General features: G+C 31.7%; 2 protein-coding genes across 3 annotated transcripts; one reads left to right on the top strand and one right to left on the bottom strand.

The window, feature by feature from the left end:
• Nucleotides 1-8,681: 8,681 nt before the first annotated feature.
• LOC105778060 (prefoldin subunit 6) lies at nucleotides 8,682-11,040 on the bottom strand. The gene is made up of 5 exons (XM_012601640.2): nucleotides 10,771-11,040; nucleotides 10,610-10,680; nucleotides 10,379-10,503; nucleotides 9,776-9,836; nucleotides 8,682-9,038 (listed from the first exon to the last, which is right to left on the bottom strand). The coding sequence occupies exons 1-5, from the start codon at nucleotides 10,850-10,852 to the stop codon at nucleotides 8,982-8,984; spliced, it is 396 nt and encodes a 131-aa protein (XP_012457094.1). The 5' UTR covers nucleotides 10,853-11,040; the 3' UTR covers nucleotides 8,682-8,981.
• A 2,685-nt stretch (nucleotides 11,041-13,725) lies between these two features.
• On the top strand, nucleotides 13,726-17,562 carry LOC105777202 (protein DUF642 L-GALACTONO-1,4-LACTONE-RESPONSIVE GENE 2). 2 transcript variants are annotated; one of them, XM_012600320.2, is made up of 3 exons: nucleotides 13,726-13,945; nucleotides 16,178-16,678; nucleotides 16,789-17,562. In XM_012600320.2, exons 1-3 carry the CDS (start codon nucleotides 13,852-13,854, stop codon nucleotides 17,379-17,381), a joined length of 1,188 nt encoding a protein of 395 aa, XP_012455774.1. In that variant the 5' UTR covers nucleotides 13,726-13,851; the 3' UTR covers nucleotides 17,382-17,562. The 2 variants fall into 2 exon arrangements, with proteins under 2 accessions (XP_012455774.1, XP_012455775.1); XM_012600321.2 differs by lacking the exon at nucleotides 13,726-13,945 and adding an exon at nucleotides 15,339-16,045.
• The last annotated feature ends 625 nt before the right edge of the window (nucleotides 17,563-18,187 follow it).

Genomic DNA, 18,187 nt, shown 5'->3' with positions numbered 1-18,187 from the left:
TAAATTAATATTACCTATCATCAATTAACCAAAATTCAACTAAAATTGAAGAAAGAACTCACCTATTGTCCTAAGGAATATGTGAAGGAAATGTTTTCTTTCTTTTGGTTTTGTTTGAACAATGGAAAAGAGAATAAAACTGTATTCTTTCTCCCACTAACTCCTAATATGTATATCATTTTAGTTTACCAAATTATTAACTTTAATTTACCTTTCTTTTTAAACCATTATATATATTATAATTATTATAATTAACATTAATAATAAGTGAATTTAATCATTCCATTCCAATAATCTATTATGCAATGGGTTAAATTATCTTATAGCCCCTAACTTAATTTCTAACCAAGTCCCTTCTCCATTTTCTAAATAAAAAATTCAATAGCGATTCTATTTTCACAATTTAACCCTTGTACTATAATTATTAATCAATTCATAGATGAAATGTAAATTTTTCATTTCCGAACTTAACCATCTCATTTTAACAATTCAACTCCAAAACCGGATTTTTTTGACACCACTGGAAATCGGCTTGTTACTGTGAGAATTGGAGAAATTGCGTCAGTAATTACAAACAATTTACACTCAAATCCAATTATTTCATGGCTTTCCAAACACACCCGTACATAATTTACTTTTAATAATAATATTTTGATTTTAATAAGTATATTTTATCTTCAAAATATAATTTTCTGTCATTTAAATAGTCTCGTTTAAATAATTGTAAAATTTTATCGACGAGAGATAACTTCTCATAATTTTGACCTAGTAAATGTTTAAATAAATCATGGTATTTATTATTAATTATATTTACTTGGCAAAGATCATCCAATGATGACAAGGAGTATATGTTTAATGCTAGAGGAAAAATAGCACAACAAATACGAAATGTTAGTTTAATCGAATAAAATTGCATAGGACATTTTGTTGTTAATTTTATTAAAAATTGTAGTGTTGAATATTTTCTTGGACTAACATATTACATGCGATGATTTAATTTTAAGTTTTATTAATTGTTTAGAGAATTTTTTTCTTAAGTATTATTGATAATTTTTTAATAATAAATAATATTTTTAGTATTGTGGATGTGTAATTATAATTTACTCTACTAAACATAACATAGGAAATTACGATATAATTGTACTTTTTCGCCAAATACATCTAGAATATTAGAATTTTTGTTATTACACATTCATCCAGTTACTTTACGGTATCCGAATGAACCCTTAATCTATATCAAATATTGCCTAGAGTAATTTAAAGAAAAATAGGGAAAAATGTTTTGGAAATGCTATTGATAACTTTGTTAATACATTAATTCATATAATCACTTTTGAACTATGTCTAACTAATCTAAAATTAATCTCAAAATTCAAAGAAAATTTTATTTAAATGGCATTGAAGCAATGGTTTTGGAGGAAACAAGCCCAATTTAAGTTGATGCATTATATTGTAAAGAAAACAGCCCAACCCTAAAAGAAGAAACATACATGCATACATACATACATACATTGTATATGGTATATGGAATCCTATTTTCCCTTAATAAAACTTCTTCTTTAGCCTTTTAAAATTAAGGAGATAATAATGAGGAAAGGAATATAGTTAAAAAGTGTTAATTCTTTAAGCATATAAACTGCTTTGATACGTTGTCTCTTGGGTGCTATTTCTTTTACCACAAGCTCGATCCGAGTAAATCCGAATCTTTTCAGTGTTGAATTCAAGGCAGAATGAAAGATACGCAAAGATATTCCAACAACAAATCAAGAGTTTGGAAAGCAAAGACCAATAACTCAAATTGAAGGACACAAGAAGAGGGGGACCAATTAATCAAAAATTGATGAGTCCCAAAGGCCAATCGCATCTTTTCACCATTGTCCTGCAAAACCAAAAGCTGATGCATCTGTTACAATGCATGGTGGTGCCATTGCCATTGCAATTGCAATTGGCATTGCAAAGAGACCATAGCTTTGCTGGCTTATAGCTTTGCATGTGTGTGTGCCATTTTAGTCTTCCTTTTCTTAGTCATCTCATGTGATGAGGAGCAATTTTTGATGGTCCACACTGTCTTTAGTGGTTGGCACTGCCATTTTATCTTTCCCTACTAAGGGACCAACCATTTGCCTTTATTTATTAGCCCATGTTATCATCTATTTCAGCATGTAAGCCCACTTTAACTGTCTAAACGCCCTATATTTCATGTCACTGCAAGTGCACCCTGCCGCCTAAATTATTGGCTTTTTCAACACCTTTTCGACCACCCATTCATGCACGTAAAAAGCTAGAATAGTTGTAATAGAATCTATCATTATAAACATCAAATCAAATAATTAATTCAACAATTAACTCAATTCAAACTAACTAACTAGAATAAATTTAAAAATAGCTCGCATATTTACATAAAGTGAGACTTGAACTTAAGACCTTAAAATTTTTAAAATCATGTTGATTATGCATTTATAGTTAATTAGCAAGAGAAATAACATTTTAGGATAATAATAAGATCACAAGTATTTATATATATAGCAAGATAATTAATTATTTGTCATACTTTTGACCTTAGGAAACCCTAATGAAATTGAAAGAAAACAAATATTTTCATGCTCGAATGTGCATGTATTATTGATAAACGAAAAGTTTATATATGCCAAAAACCCTAGATAATACATGTGAGTAAATCTCTGCAAATCTTGAACAGATGGATTTTTTTCCCTCTTTCTTCGCATGAAAGATTTAGGAAAGTTGAGAAGTCTTTTTCCCAGTGAAAACGCCAAACTTATATTGCTCCAAGGTGGTCCATTTAATCAGACAAATCATGCTCTAGGATTGGATCCGAAACATGAAAAACACACCGTATAAACTATAAGCTATTACTACTCTTATACACAATAATTTTAGTTGAAGCAACTTAATTATTGCTTTCTTCACGAGCCCACTAGTGCATGGAGTATTGTGGGCATAACTCCCCATGAGTTCTAAGTTTATAATAACAAACATGGCATAATTGAAAGAACGAAGGCACGAGCTTTTTTTTCTTCAAAACCCTACATGGACAAATGATGTTGGTCGCAAGGACAATTCAAGGAAAAAAAATAAGGGAAAAAGAATGAAAATTGTAGAGAAGAGAAACTGATCTTCTGTGCTTCAATAGCAAAAGTTCCATAACAGCTCCTAATGAAACTATAGAACTACCCAAACTAACTTTGACTTTGTTACAACCAATTTCATCTTACGTGAGCTAACTCAAATTCATTCAAGGCAAGTGTTTGAAGCAGCTGCTATGTGCCAATATTTCCATTACACTGCAATAAAGTGCTACCTACCATATTTGAAGTTGGCAATTTATTGAAATAAAATCTTTGAGCTTTGTTCGATGTTGATATTGTGGAATTATCCAAGCCCATCAATGAAAATCAATTCATTTGGAGGAACATATCTTAATGATCAAATAGAATTGGATTAATCATACCAAATCTCTTGGATCAAGGATGTTAGATCGGGACAAAACTTGAAGACTTATCTTCCAACAATCTACCTTACTTTGGTTGTTATTATTATATTGTATTTAACTATTTTAGTTGTTGTTTAGAGGGGATTGTAATTGATCTTTAGTATGTTAGCTAGTCTTGAAAACTTCTATATAATTTAATGGACTTGTATAGGTTTATGGGTTGATTACTGAGAGCACTTACCAATTCTTTAAGGAACATTAATGTGAAGAGTGCATTTGAGAAAGTAAAACCTTTTATTTGTGATTTTACTAAGTTCTTAGGGGGAGAATTTAAGGGTGAAAGATCTAATCCGAGTATAAGAGAGGATCCTATATTGGGGAGTGATAGAACTAGGATCACTGTCTGGATTAAGATTAAAGGTAGTGAATTTATCTCACTAAGCTAGGCTTCACGGACATAAGGAAACCGAACTACGCAAACAACTTCTTGTCCCTTGTTTTTCTATTATTTGTACCAACAAAAGGCGGATAAGAAAACTAGAGCAGATCTAGTAATGTTGAGCATAATGACAAGTGATGGTTGGTAAGGCGGAGAAAGAGAAATGTGGTTGACGATAAGACTAAACAAAGAAAGACTTTGAAAAAATTTTAAAGAGAATTTTGAGAGTCAAAGTGCCAAAAATCCCTTCACTAGTTGTGAAAGGCTCCTATTTATAGTGTCTGAAGAATGGGAGTTACAAAGCTAAATAATTAATGAGTAATGAAATTAATTTTCAATTACAATGATTAATGGTTAAAAGGGGGTGGTGAAGGGTTTTGTTGATGATGGTAATGGAGATAGTGAATAGTAAAGAAAAGTTCACTATGTTTCTGAAAGAAGTGAGAAGCACTCAATATTATAGAAGGTTAAGAGTAAACCTCCTAATTACCCCCATATCTGATCCATCAAGCCAAAATCTCTAGAACATCACAAGAGTCCTAATAACCTTGTCATATTCTCGGATTACTTCCACTTCTTCTACTTCAGTGAAGTAGCACCATGTGAAACATCTTCCATAGAACATCTCTTGAAATGCAAGACAAGGGTTTCTCCTGAAAGAGGATTATTCTAACTTTGTGAGTTGTTCTCAGCATAGAAATTGTTCCAAACAATAGTTGTGTTGTGGTAATGTTTTTCTAAAAAGCGCTTCTTCTGAATAATAACTTTTCTTAAGAACACTATTATTTTAAATAGAAATTGTTCCAAACGATGATTGTTTTGAACATAGTTGCTCATATAATGCAATATTCTAAACAAAAGCTAGTTCCAAACTTTAGTTGCTCTCTACAAGAGCTGTTCTTAATGAAAACTACACTAGGATGACAATTGTTATAAACCGAAATCTTGCTTTAAACATAATTATTCTAAACAATAGTTGCTTTTTTGAAAGAGATATCAAGTGAATTTATTATTTTACTTGTTCCATCCTTAGTAGAATAATTTCCTGAAATATAATATTATTAAGTTAATTATAATTCTAAAGGAAATAAATATTATTTTTTCAAAACTCCACATTATACATGAATTTAAAATTTTAATTTAATTTATATAATTAATGCAAGATCTCGAGAGGGAATTCTTAAAAAAATTTCTACTTTTAAGAGTTTCATGCTGACTTGGATAATTTAAAAGTGAAATTTTTTTCGAAGTCCTTAGTTGTTAAACGTGTAAAGTAATAATTAAAAGGTAGGTGTTGTGAAAGGGTTTTTCTTTCTTCTTTCTTTTTGTGTTTTGTGTGTTGGGAATAGTTGAAAATATGATCATGTCGTCGTTGAATGTAAAAATCAATTAATCAGCGTGGAAATTAGGTGTTTGCAACTGAGAATAATGGAAAATTGAGGCTACAATAATTTGATTAATATTGGGGAAGAGATTTGGGGAAGATTTTTCATTTTTACTAAAATTTAAAAATTTTCAAGAATAAAGCCATTTATTTGGATAAATACAATAAAAAAAATTTAAATGAGGTTTTGAGCCTATCCATATTAAAGAGTTTTTCAAAATCTTGCCGATTGAGTTTTAACTCGACTGGCATGGGTATTGTTGTCAGTGCAAGAGGATGTAGATTCAAATACGCTTAAGCGCATTATCCTCCTATTTAAGGGCTAAAGAGAGGCTATGGGTAGTTCTAAACATTGTGTTAAAAAGAGTCTATATGATCAGAATCTATAGCGAGATTGTTCAAAATATACATACGTGGACCTATAATAACATAAAATAAAAACATTAACTTTAAGATATAGTTTTATTTAATACCATTTTATACTTTTAGAAATTTAATCATATCCATATTATTTTAATGATTATGTTGAGAATTCAATCTAAATCATAATTTATTCATTTTAAAATTTTTTCAAGGTATAAACCGAAACGAGCTCAGTAATTAATTCTTTACATTCTGTAGGTCCATTAAAAGAGTATATATTGGTCACAAGTATAAAACTGCTTCATATCCAAGATAAGGATGGAACCCATTTTAAAACTTTTAAAACTTTTAGCTAGACGTAATTTCACTTATACAAATCAAATCACCTGTTTTCTTTTTACTTAAAAAATACCAATGTTTTTACTCAAAAATGTAGTGATTGATTAGTGGTTGAGCCACTTAAAAGAGGAAAGTGGGGACAAACAAGATTTCCAAAAACCATGGGAGTTGCTGTGGAAAATATTATTAAAAAAAAATCTAAAAGTTGTGTCCAAACTCTAAAGCACTGCTCCAAATATATTTATACAGTGCATGGCATAAAAATAAAATAGAATAAAAGAATTCAGAGTAAGGTGGGGCAACTTAGTACAAATTGAGAGGGAAAACTCAAGGTGACTGCACTTGCTTTGCTGGTCATGCAAATATGATTGAGCCAAGCAATCTGGATTTAGTGTTCCCCTTTGCCTCAATCATTCTCTCCTTTCCACTTCAATTTTTAATCACCATAATTCAGATTTAAGATCTCACATTTTATTCGTGTTTATCATTGAGGTTAAAATATGATTTTTTTTTTCAAATTAAATCACTTTGAAAAGTTTATTTTTAAGCCAAATCGAAAAATTAAATATAATAACTTTTTTACTTAATAACATTGTGCTCAATCTTGTTGGAATCGGACTGGATCTATTAGGTCAAAAACTAGTTGATATATCAATTTGAGCAAAAGCATTGAACAGACCTTTGAGTGAACAGTTCAAAACTGCTAAAAAATTGAAAATCGAGACAAAAAATTGTTTGTTGAATGAATTGAACCAATTTATAATTTTTATGAATTTTTTTAATTTTTTTAATTATTGTTAAACCAACAATCGAACTGGTTAAATAAAAAACAATTTTTTAAAATTTTAATTATGTCTTAAATTTTAAATTTTTTATCATTTGTAAGAAAATTATGGATAGAGCTTTTGTTTAGAGTACTTCACGTGTTAAAATTCAACTACTTTTGACGCCTTGTTTTTCTTTTTAGTGCTCTAAACACTATTATTAATTGAGAGAACAGTGATAGGTTTCTCAGTGCTCCTTGGCTAATTCCATCATGGTATAAAGGAACCCTCCTTATTATATTATTTATAGTTTCTATCAATTAAAAATAAATACACTATGTTTTTTTTTTCATATTATTCATGATCTCTTCTTATTAACTATACGTATAATATGAAAAAATATATATTTATTTTAAATTTTTAGTGACAATAAATAATATGATAAGAAAGATTCATAAAATAAATTTTCCCTTTTGTGAGTCCCCTCGCTCAATCCACCGGCTTACCTAGTCATCCACTTAATTTTTTCTTTGTACCATTAATGTTTGTTTTTCTAACATGAAATAAGTGTCCATCCATTCAATATAGCCATATTTATAGAAGAAAGAAAATATTGAAATTCGAATCTCAAATAATGTATAAAAAATTCAATCAACTTAAATTACATATTCATAGATGTAGCATAGATGTAGAAAATCAATACCAGAAAAGAAAAAAAAAGTGAAAATATCTTCTATTTAAGGAAATTCTCTTTAAAACTTGATGGAACTTTCTTCTATATGGATGAGAGGGGCATTATGGTGGCCCTGAGTGGGCAGGACAATGCCCTTGAAAAATAGTGTCTAGACAAAAATATAATGGTGGTTTGTGATCTGCATTCAATTGCCTTGTAGAATAGGAAATTGGGTCATAGAAATATCCTGGATCACTTAAGATAAGTGGCTGTTATCCCCAACCATGGGAGGCTAATGTCAAAGAACTTAGCCGAATATCATATTCATAGCTGAACCTTAATTTACATATATGGGTTGGATCCAATGCTCACAATTTTCATTTCTTTTTAGGTACTGGAAATTGGAAAAACCTGCTTGGCCAATGCTTGTCAATGGTGGCTAAAAAGATGACATTAGGCCGATTAATAATTACGTCAAGCGTCGAGGCCTCGACCGCCATTTTCGACTGCTGTTGATTTGGACATGGAGTGGGGTTGTGTTTTAATTATTTTGTATGGGAAAACACCAAATGAAACCACATCGATTCGGAACATGCCCACATGTTAGATTCGGGACCAAATGAAAGTCCATCTCATCTAAACTTTTTGTATGCCCTATCGACGTTTTACGGGCATGTAAAATTCAAAGTGGCATTTTATCAAACATGTGGAATGCCTGGAAATAATCCGTTCGTTGCCTTCACCAAAGTGTATGGCGACATGACATTCGAAAAATTGTTGTTAGTCGCCGTCACTAATTTTAGATCATCGATAAAGTTCTGCCACGTTATACACCCAAAAAAATCCAAAATAAAAAAGTATATGTGAAGGCATTTGAAATAGGATGAGAATTCTGTATAAATAAATAATTTGCAGATCAAATATTAAATTTATTACCGATTATGGATATGGGTATGTTTAGTTCTTTTTTATTTTGCTAATCACTTCACCGACTCAGTGATAAACTCGGATTTTAAGTTGATTGACATGACGTTTAAAACTCGATCCATATAATATTTCAAACATTTGAGGAAAAATACAAAAGTTAATAAAGGCTTAATTTATTTAAAATAAAAATGGGCTCAGTACTTCATAAGGCCCATCAATTCCTGCTGGATTTTAGTCCCTTAGTGCTATAAACAATATCAGATTTTGACTATCTTTATCTTCAATTGTTAAATCCAAAGAGCAGCAAGACTGAATTCCTTAAATTAAAAATATACAGAGAGTACAAAGACCAGGAGCATAATGCATAAACCATAAAAGCTTCAAAAGCCATCAAACTACATATTTAAGTAGCAATCAATTATCAGTCTCACCGAAAAGGGCAGTCCAAAATAGAAAAAGGCTGTGAGAAAATGTACTGGTTTGAATAGCTTACCATTCTGTCATACATAAACCATCATGGTTAAAGAAGCTAGTACACAAGGTAGCTACAAAACCCTGTTTCAATAACACTGAATTCAAGTTCCGACTAAGATAAACAACCATGGAATGCAACATTAAATAACATTCCACTTGAAGAAGTGCTAAGCCTTGGCTTTTCCAGCTTGAAGAGATTGAATCCTCTGCTGCACCTTCAATATCTAGAGGATGCAAAACCAAATGATCAGATTCAATTGTCACTTTGGCAGATAAATCTAGTTACAATCTATTATCCACACCGAGGTGCCTGGATTCTAGACTCTAGAGTTCGATATTAAGAGGACACAAACATTTTCCGGTGGTCTTACAATATAATTCAACACAATTTGATTTAATATCTAGAGGACATTAATAGAAACTCATACTGATGGTTGTTATTCCAGTTTAAGAGATACAAACTTCCATAAAACCCAAAAATCATATGGATTCATGTAAAAAGTGTATGGTAAATGCTAATGGTATTAAAAGAAAAAACTTAGTATAATCTCATATATTAGCACTCAAGTTAACTCAGAGATGCAAAAGATAAACCAACAAACTTGGTAAACAACAGAGATGTTCAAAATAATATATATAGCCATTAAGACTCGAAAAGAAATATAACCATGATTCATGATCAAACAAAGCAAATGTTCTATAAGCTTGGAATCCGGCTTAACTATTATGTGCAGCTTTAGTAGCAGGTTGAACCATACTAACAAACAATCTCAATCATAGCTCTTCCATGTGTCACAAATAGGCATTCTTTCTAATGATTGTCTAAAAGCTATTCAGTAGTATTAATTTGCAAAAAGCAGAACAGAAACATGCTGCACCACTGTTGTTTAACGTCATATAGAAATGACTTATATAGCATCAACGAGAACAATTAAGGCACATAAAAAAGAAGAACACCAACCGCTTCTCTCTTGCTGTGTTGTTTCTCTTCCAAATCTTGAAGAGATGAATCAAGCCGCTTCCTGAGGACAAAGAAACAAAGTTCTAAAGTTATACGTATGATAGTTACAATGTTGCATAAGACATTGTAGAGTAAAACACAACAGATAAAAGGTTATTGCCCAAACATGTGAAAAAGAGTAACAGAGGTGGTGCATTTGATTAGAAGTTTGTAAAGATAGGGGCGAGAAGCACCCTCTACTTCTTCTTTCAACTAAAAAAGAAAATGACCTTCAATATTATGGAGTGACTAACATCGCCGTAGATGGAAAGTTTACACATGAAACAAGATATTTAGTCAAGAAACCAGTGAGAAGGACAATGACATGTAAGTTAACATATTTGGCAGGTTGGTTTGCAAAACTCAGGCAGACAAAACCATAATTGAACACCACTCATAATTGAAAACTCATAATCCAAACACCACCTAAATCACAACGGCAAACATAGATACCACTAATGATTCTTAGACTAGATCAATAGAAACTGAAATAAGACAAATCATCCATAATATTGTTTTTTAGCAACAAAAAAAGCAGAGGTGAAAATGTAAAAGGAAGCGTACAATTCAGCAGAGATGTACTCAATTCTCTTGCGAACATTCGCATTGGCCTCCGCTAAATCTTGTTTCACAAGCACTGGACCAATCAACTTGTACACATTCGCATCCTCTTTTAATAAATCCAACTCCTATATATCACAAAAAAACGAAAGCAATCAACAGAGACTCATTTTAAAAGGCTAATTAAATAATCAATCATTTTATATCTGAAAAACAACGAAAACCCATTGACACCTTGAGGACTAACTCGTTTTCTCCTAACTGAATAGTGTACTTCTTCCGGACTTGATGGTTCTTAGCTATATCTGGTGGGAAAAGGTAACAAAATTGTTTCTCAATCGAAACTTTTGAAAGCAAATAGTGAATAAATAAAACAAGGGTTCGATTTGGCTTGCCTTTTTGGAGCTTGCTAAGATCGTTGGCTTTGTTCTCGAGGTCGCTCTGTAGGTCTCGAAGAGCTGTGGAGGAGGAACTCATTGTGTTTTCTTCTTGCTGCTGCTTTTGTTCTTCGAGTCTCTAATTTGATCGAGAGATGCTCGGCAAAATACTTGAATGACTTGTTTCTATTCTTTTGGGCCGGACAATGCCCTGCGCTGAAAGCCTGAGGAGATTTACACAGTGAAGTCCAGACACTGCCACCCGTCAAGATTTCAGTCTTAACCTTATTTGGGACATGAATTGGGTTTGGACATTAATTATTAACAATGTTTCCTTACAACCACCACCCTTGTAAATCAAAACTAAGAAAACTTAGACACGAGGCTTCAAACTTTTTTTTTAAGGGACAGAATTAAATTTTATATTTTTATAATAGTAATAATATAATTTTATTATTTTAATAATTTATATTTTTATAATTTTTGAAAAAGTAAATCAAAGTGTTATTATTTTAGAAGGTTAAATTGTAATTTTATCATTATTATTTTAAAATTTTATAAATTATAAAAAGATCTAAATAAAAAATTTTATATTTTAAGAAGGAGCGAGCCCTGGCAGCCCCCTTGCTACGCCACAGAGAAATCCTGATAAAAGGAATCTAAGTGGTTGACAAATCCATCAAATAATAAATTATTTTATGGACCCTTCCCACCACCTCACATTTGGTCCTATACAATTATTTTGTGCCACATCAACAACTTTTTCCAACTCAATTTAATAGAATAAAACAATTTTCATGTCAAATTTAATTTTGTTCAATTTATTCTTCTTTTTTTATGTGAATTTTTTCCTTCCTCTCACCGTCTTTTACTATTAGAAGGAAAAAATGTAGAGTTTTGGTGATTTTATTGATTTTTCCCATTCTTCATCATCTCTTCATTGTAATCCCTCTATTTTTTAAATTTGACGTGGAAATTATTTTAATTCTGTTAATTTGAGTTGGAAAAACCTATTGGTGTAACATTAAATAATTGAATAGAACTCAACAGCTACAGATGTTGAGCTCCCTTGAACACATTTATTAAAGTTGAATTTAGGAAATAGTTAAAAGTTGGTTGAGTTTTTTAACTCGACTGGCATGGGCATTGTTGTCAATGCAGGAAGACGTGGGTTCGAGTGCGCTAAAACGAATTATCCTCCTATTTATGGGCTGAGAATGAGCTATGAATAATTTTAAGTATTGTGTAAAAAAACAGATATGATAGTTTTCTTAAATAATCGTTTATGTTTTTTGTGAAGTAATAAATGATATTATATAAAAATATTTGTTTTGAAAAAGATATTAAAAGATATAAACACCGCCATAATAATCTTTTTCTAGAGTCGGTTTTTCAATATTTTTCTAGTTGAGTAGTGTGTGGCGCGAAATTTGGTTTTATAATTGTACTAATTCTTAATATCATATGTGTAGCACTATGTGATTATTTGTTTAATTTATTAATTACATGTTAAGTAAAATTATTCTAATTATTTAACTTAATTAAAATATAAAAGCATTTTGATAATTAAAATATTACAACAATAATACTGAAAATAATACCGAAATTCTAACATATTTAGAGATTTTAGCATGCATTGGTAAGTCTCATTTTATATTATTTAATTTAAAAGTAAATATATTTTGTTTATAATCACATATGTTTGTATTTATTTATGATTTAAGTCAAATTTTGTTTAAATTTAGGCGATATTTAAATGAAACCCTTCTAATAATTATGACTCCGTAATTTAAATTTAGCTCCAATATAATTTTTCTTGCAGGTGAAAATATATTATTAAAATATATACTTTTTTATTTATTTTAAAATATATTATTAAAATTTATGCCAACATTAGATGGGCTAAAATTGAAAGCCAATGAAATGAAGTCCAAAACTTGTGCAAGCGGATACAATATTACTACTGTTGTGGATATTTATCAAATTGTCCCCCCAATGGTGATTGGTTTGAACACTGTCAACATACGGCCATACGACAGTGGACCGACACGCCGAAAGACCACGCTTCTCAAAACACGGAATTAATCTCTACTATTTAATATTAGTGGCAAAAAAACACACATTATTATTAGTGGTGGGAAAGGGAAAGTGGGAAAATCTATTTGAATCCAAAGCATTTAAACGTTTTTTTTACTGGATTACAGAAAAGAAAAAGAAAACGTTTTTTAAAATATAAGATAATAAAAAGCACGATTTTCAAATTGAAAATATTTTATTTATAATTAATTTTAATTTTATAAAATAAAATATTTTTATATTTAAATTATAAAATAATAAGAAAATTAAATTCATTTCAAATAAACATAAAAGTTAGGGAGAAGATTGTATAATTATATCATTTTATATCATTTATCAATTATTTAATGTTATTTCGATATTTTATCCTTGTCATTCACACGTTATTTTTATAACTTTTTAACTTGAATCCTAAACAATAAAATTTGGACCCTAGACCTAAATTACGGACTCAAGATTCAAGGACTGTAATTTAAGATTTTAAATTTAAGGTTTAAGGTCTTGAATTTAGGGTCTAAATTTTAGGTTAAAAATATTAAAATAATATGTTAATCACGTAGAAAAAATACTAAAACGTGATTAAAGATATACAATCTTTCACGATTGATAAGTTATCATTGCACAAATAATTATTTTAGATATATTTGTGAAAAAAAGTTAAAATTTACATGAAAACTATAACTAATTTTATCCCCAAAAAGTACAAATAAAAGCAACAGATTTAGTATTAAGAGCTAAAAAAATCTTATAAAAATCAAACCCTAAAACAACGTGCATCTTTGTCTTTTATTCTCCGAATAGAAAAGGATGGAGAAAATGAAAGACCTTTTTTTTTTCCTGTCAAATTAATCATGCACAAAAGTAAATAAAATACAACTCTGCTTATCTCGATAAGCTAAACTGTAAAAGACCATATAGCACTTCAATTTTTGGATAAAAAGACCACTGCCCTCATCGTCACCATTACAGAGAGCGTGAGTGAGTGAGTGAGAGACACTGCAAGCCTTTACTTTACCAAACACCATGGATGCTGCTGAGAGCTGGTCGAGAACCAAATGGGTCTTCCATTTTATGCTTATATTCGCTCATTTCTCTCTTCTATCACTAGCTGAAGATGGTATGTACTATCTCTTCCCCTTATTCTTTTTGAAATACCCCTTTAGAGTTCTAATTGCATTGCTGGGGTTTTTTTTCCCCTTATGTTCGAGATCTGTTAATGCTTTAGCTACAGTTGCTTTTGTAAATCTGTTGAAATGAGTTTAAGCTGTTAAATTATTTGCCATTTCTTTAAAGAACAGTTAATAAACTCAGGGATTTTTAATGCCCCCATATATTTCAGTGACGACGCCTTTCCATTCAGTATTTCCTGCAATTCCCAGAATTTTTCTTTAACATTAAACTCGATAACCCCATTGGTTTTCTTTCATAAAACACACCGCCATTTTTGCTTGAATTTGTTTACCACTGAGCTTAGGTTATATGCTTAAATACAGTCAGTACTGAGATTTTTCGGTGCTTCGAAAGTCTTGGCAGTGGGGGCTTAAATATGGGACGTTGATCCTTTTTGTTTCTTTTATCTTTTCTAAATTCAAAGGGTTTAATCATACAGTTTAATGACTGTTCATAATTTGAAAATAGGCTTTAAATAGAGTCATCCATTCTTTGGATTGCCTGTCCCACCATAATTGAGTGTTTCTTGCAGATCCGTTCTCACTTTTTAAGTATGCAAGCTACAAGCCCTGTTATTTGCTCTAAATATTTCATCGATTAGTTAGTATACGCAATAATTCGATGCATTAGTTGAATTCATTTTTAGGTCATTGTCACCTACACTATTTGAGTTTTATTTTATAATTGGAATTTTGATGTAAAAAATTTAAAATTATTCGATTTTAATCGATTAAATTTGTTTATCATTCACAATTTAGCCCTAATGATCCACAAGTATGTTTGATTACCCAAGGTGTAACTATAAAATTAAATGCTTTAAACTTTGGAGTGTGAAATGTTGACAAACTAGGTGAAGTGCCATAAAAAAAAATAAAGAACATGAAAAACAGACCAATGAAAGTTGGGTTTTTTTTGGATGAAAAATAAATATTAAAAGTTCACTCTTTGTTTAGACTGGATTAGACTCCATAGTCAATTCTATAACTAGGGTTTAATTTGATTATAAAACACAAAAAAAAGGTAAGGGAGGTAGAATAATAATATCTATATATATTTGATATAATGTTTAGTATTATTTTTAGTCACTCTTTAATTTTTAAATAGTAAGATGTCAGTCGAGTTAAGACTTAATCAATTAAAATAATAATAGTTTTAAGTTGTGTTTTAAATTTAATTTTTATAATTATAAAAGTAAATTTAGAGGTCGGTGTGGCTCATTCTTATATTTAATCAAATTTTAATGTGAATTATGCAATTAGGGAAAAATATATTGAAAAAGAAAGGTATAAAAATTCTGAGAAATGGGTCCTTCATGTTTTTCCTTTTCCCCTCATTCTAAGGTGAGTGAAATGACGAAAGAGGGATATATTCCCGCCAAATAACACCCCCTCTCTCCCCCCCTAATTTTAACAAACGACAAGGGTTATTTTCGCGAATCCACGTCTTTTTAGGACATCATCCCCAATTACTAGCTCAGTTTTGTCCCATAAAAGTTTCACACACCTGGTAATAAGCACCAAAAATAATGAAAAAAATAAACAAAGCACGCATTTCAATTCTCCCCCCTTTTCTTTTGTTTAGTCAAATTAGGGAGTAGAAAAAAAAATGGGGGTGGAGTAGGACCCACACGGTTTTAACAAGGTTCAAGCTGGGTGGGACCAGTCTCACTGCGTTAGTGTGTGCTTTCACATCAAGCACCGTAAGTTATTTGTCCCTATGTGATTTAATAAGGAATTTAGGATTGATCATCCTCTGTTCATTCGTTTTGGATGAAGTTTCCTAATTGGATCTATTAGGGCATGAAGCCTCGTTCACATTGAGGCTAGTAACTTTTAGATAAGGTCATCCACAAGTAATTGTTTTCTTCCTTGTAGCTTTTGGTTGCCATCAAATTTATGTAAATATAATCATGTGGGCATAATTTTCAATCTTTTTCAGTTTGCTAGCAGATAATGGCAATACTAGATATGGGAAATTTTCTTGACAGTGAAACATAGGCTCATGTGCTGTACTTGTCTTTCTCTTGATGTCAACCGTATGCGCACGTGTACGGATAGACAAGCTTCCTTTTGGGATATTTCATTTTGTGTATTAAATGCGAATTTACGGAACATTAATTGAAAAAATGGTAAATTTTTATGTGATTTTCCTGATGTTAAATGGTAATTTACTTTTGTAGGTCTGGTGGCCAATGGTGATTTCGAGACGCCACCGTCCGGCGGCTTCCCAAGCGAGGCAATATCCGATGGAGCCCCCGAGATCCCCAGCTGGAGCACGAACGGTACGGTGAAGCTTGTGTCCGCCGGTGAAAAAGTGAGCGGCGGGATGCTACTCATCGTACCCCGAGGCAGGCACGCCGTCAGATTGGGCAACGACGCGGAGATCAGTCAGGAAGTGACGGTTGAGAAAGGATCGGCTTACGCGGTTACGTTCAGTGCGGCACGCACTTGCGCGCAGATGGAGTCACTGAACGTGTCCGTACCACCTGCATCGCAAACGGTGGACCTGCAAACATTGTACAACGTGCAAGGGTGGGACCCTTACACGATTTCTTTTGAGGCGGAGGAGGATAAAGGCCGGTTGATTTTTAGGAATCCGGGCATGGAAGATGACCCGGAATGTGGACCCATCATCGATGACATAGCCATCAAGAAACTTATCACCCCTGATAAACCCAAAGGTAAGAATTTATTTTTTAATTTATATATATTTATTAATTTATTTAATTAAATCAAATAAATCGATTGGTCCGATGGGATCGATTGAACTGAAGTTGGAATGTTTTTACAGACAATGCAGTAGTTAACAGTGGCTTCGAGTTCGGTCCATGGATGTTCCAAAACGTATCTCTTGGTGTCCTCCTTCCAACCAACCTCGACGAAGAGACATCGCCATTACCTGGATGGATGGTCGAATCGAACCGAGCGGTTCGATACATTGATTCCAATCACTATGCAGTCCCAGAAGGTAAACGTGCCGTGGAGTTAGTCTCGGGCAAGGAAGGCATCATTTCACAAATGGTCGAAACCACACCAAACAAGCTATACAGCTTGACCTTTTCATTGGGCCACGCTAGGGACAAATGCAAGGAACCACTAGCTGTCATGGCCTTTGCTGGAGACCAAGCACAAAATTTTCACTACACTCCGGACTCCAACTCTACCTTCCAAGTCGCTAGTGTCAACTTCACGGCCAAAGCGGAGAGAACACGAATCGCATTCTACAGCGTGTATTACAATACCCGAACCGACGACATGAGCTCATTATGCGGTCCGGTGGTGGATGATGTTCGTGTTTGGTTTTCGGGGTCCTGTAGAACTAAGGTTCAAACATTGTTAGGGATTGGACTTGCCTTTTCGGCTTACCTTTTGGTTTTGGTTTAGAGTTTGATAACTTAGGTAAAAAGGGTATAGTTATGCATTTTGGCTTAAATTTCAAGGCATTGTATTGTATTGTAATTGCCAGCAAAGGCAAAGTATGTATCGCCAAGTTTCTAATGTATCCTACCTTGTATTTGGAGCTTTGCTTTGAGCAAAGGAAATGGCCTAAGTTGAATATTTCATATTTTCTTAGCATTAAAGTAAAGATAGCCCAAGATTTCCTAGATTCCGATGCTATTCCGCAAGAAACATAAAAAGTAGTAGCATAGTTCATGATCCTCCTAAGAGGTAAAGTGTTGATATTTAGGGTAATTTCCATTATTGGCCACTAAACTAAGATAAGTTTTTATTTTGGTCACTTAATTAAAAATTATAATTTTGATACTGAACTATTTAAAATTTTTCATTTAATTCACTGATTGTTAAAATCTATACTATATGATTTTTTAAGCTCTTTCCCCTTTCTCTATAGTTCAATTTTTTTCATAAAACGTTACAAACCTACGAACTAAAATTTAAATAATTTTTTTTATCTTTGATACTGACTACCAGATCGAATTGGATCTAAGGCATATTTTTCTACTCATTGATGGGTACTGATTCACTGTACCAATCGTCAAATCGTCACTTGAAATTTGTTGGTGAAACTTTTTTTATAAAAAACGAAAAATTTTAATCCAGTAATTTAAATAAAAATATTTGAATAATTCATTAACTTAAATAAAAACTTTCAAATAGTTTAATAACTAAATTGTAAATTTTTTTTTTAAGATAACTTTACAAAATAGATTTGGTTGAGATTTGAGAAT

The sequence above is a fragment of the Gossypium raimondii genome, chromosome 10 (assembly GCF_025698545.1).
Source record: "Gossypium raimondii isolate GPD5lz chromosome 10, ASM2569854v1, whole genome shotgun sequence".
NCBI lineage: Eukaryota > Viridiplantae > Streptophyta > Magnoliopsida > Malvales > Malvaceae > Gossypium > Gossypium raimondii.
This window is presented reverse-complemented; position numbering and strand designations above follow the sequence as displayed.

Excerpts from the sequence above, each read along its gene's own strand:
- LOC105777202 (XM_012600320.2), top strand. The coding sequence starts at position 13,852 with ATGGATGCTGCTGAGAGCTGGTCGAGAACCAAATGGGTCTTCCATTTT. Across the intron at positions 13,946-16,177 it reads TCTATCACTAGCTGAAGATG|GTCTGGTGGCCAATGGTGAT; the intron begins GTATGTACTATC and ends TTACTTTTGTAG. Across the intron at positions 16,679-16,788 it reads CACCCCTGATAAACCCAAAG|ACAATGCAGTAGTTAACAGT; the intron begins GTAAGAATTTAT and ends ATGTTTTTACAG.
- LOC105778060 (XM_012601640.2), bottom strand. The coding sequence starts at position 10,852 with ATGAGTTCCTCCTCCACAGCTCTTCGAGACCTACAGAGCGACCTCGAG. Across the intron at positions 9,837-10,378 it reads GAGTACATCTCTGCTGAATT|GAAGCGGCTTGATTCATCTC; the intron begins GTACGCTTCCTT and ends CTTTGTCCTCAG. Across the intron at positions 9,039-9,775 it reads AACACAGCAAGAGAGAAGCG|ATATTGAAGGTGCAGCAGAG; the intron begins GTTGGTGTTCTT and ends TGCATCCTCTAG.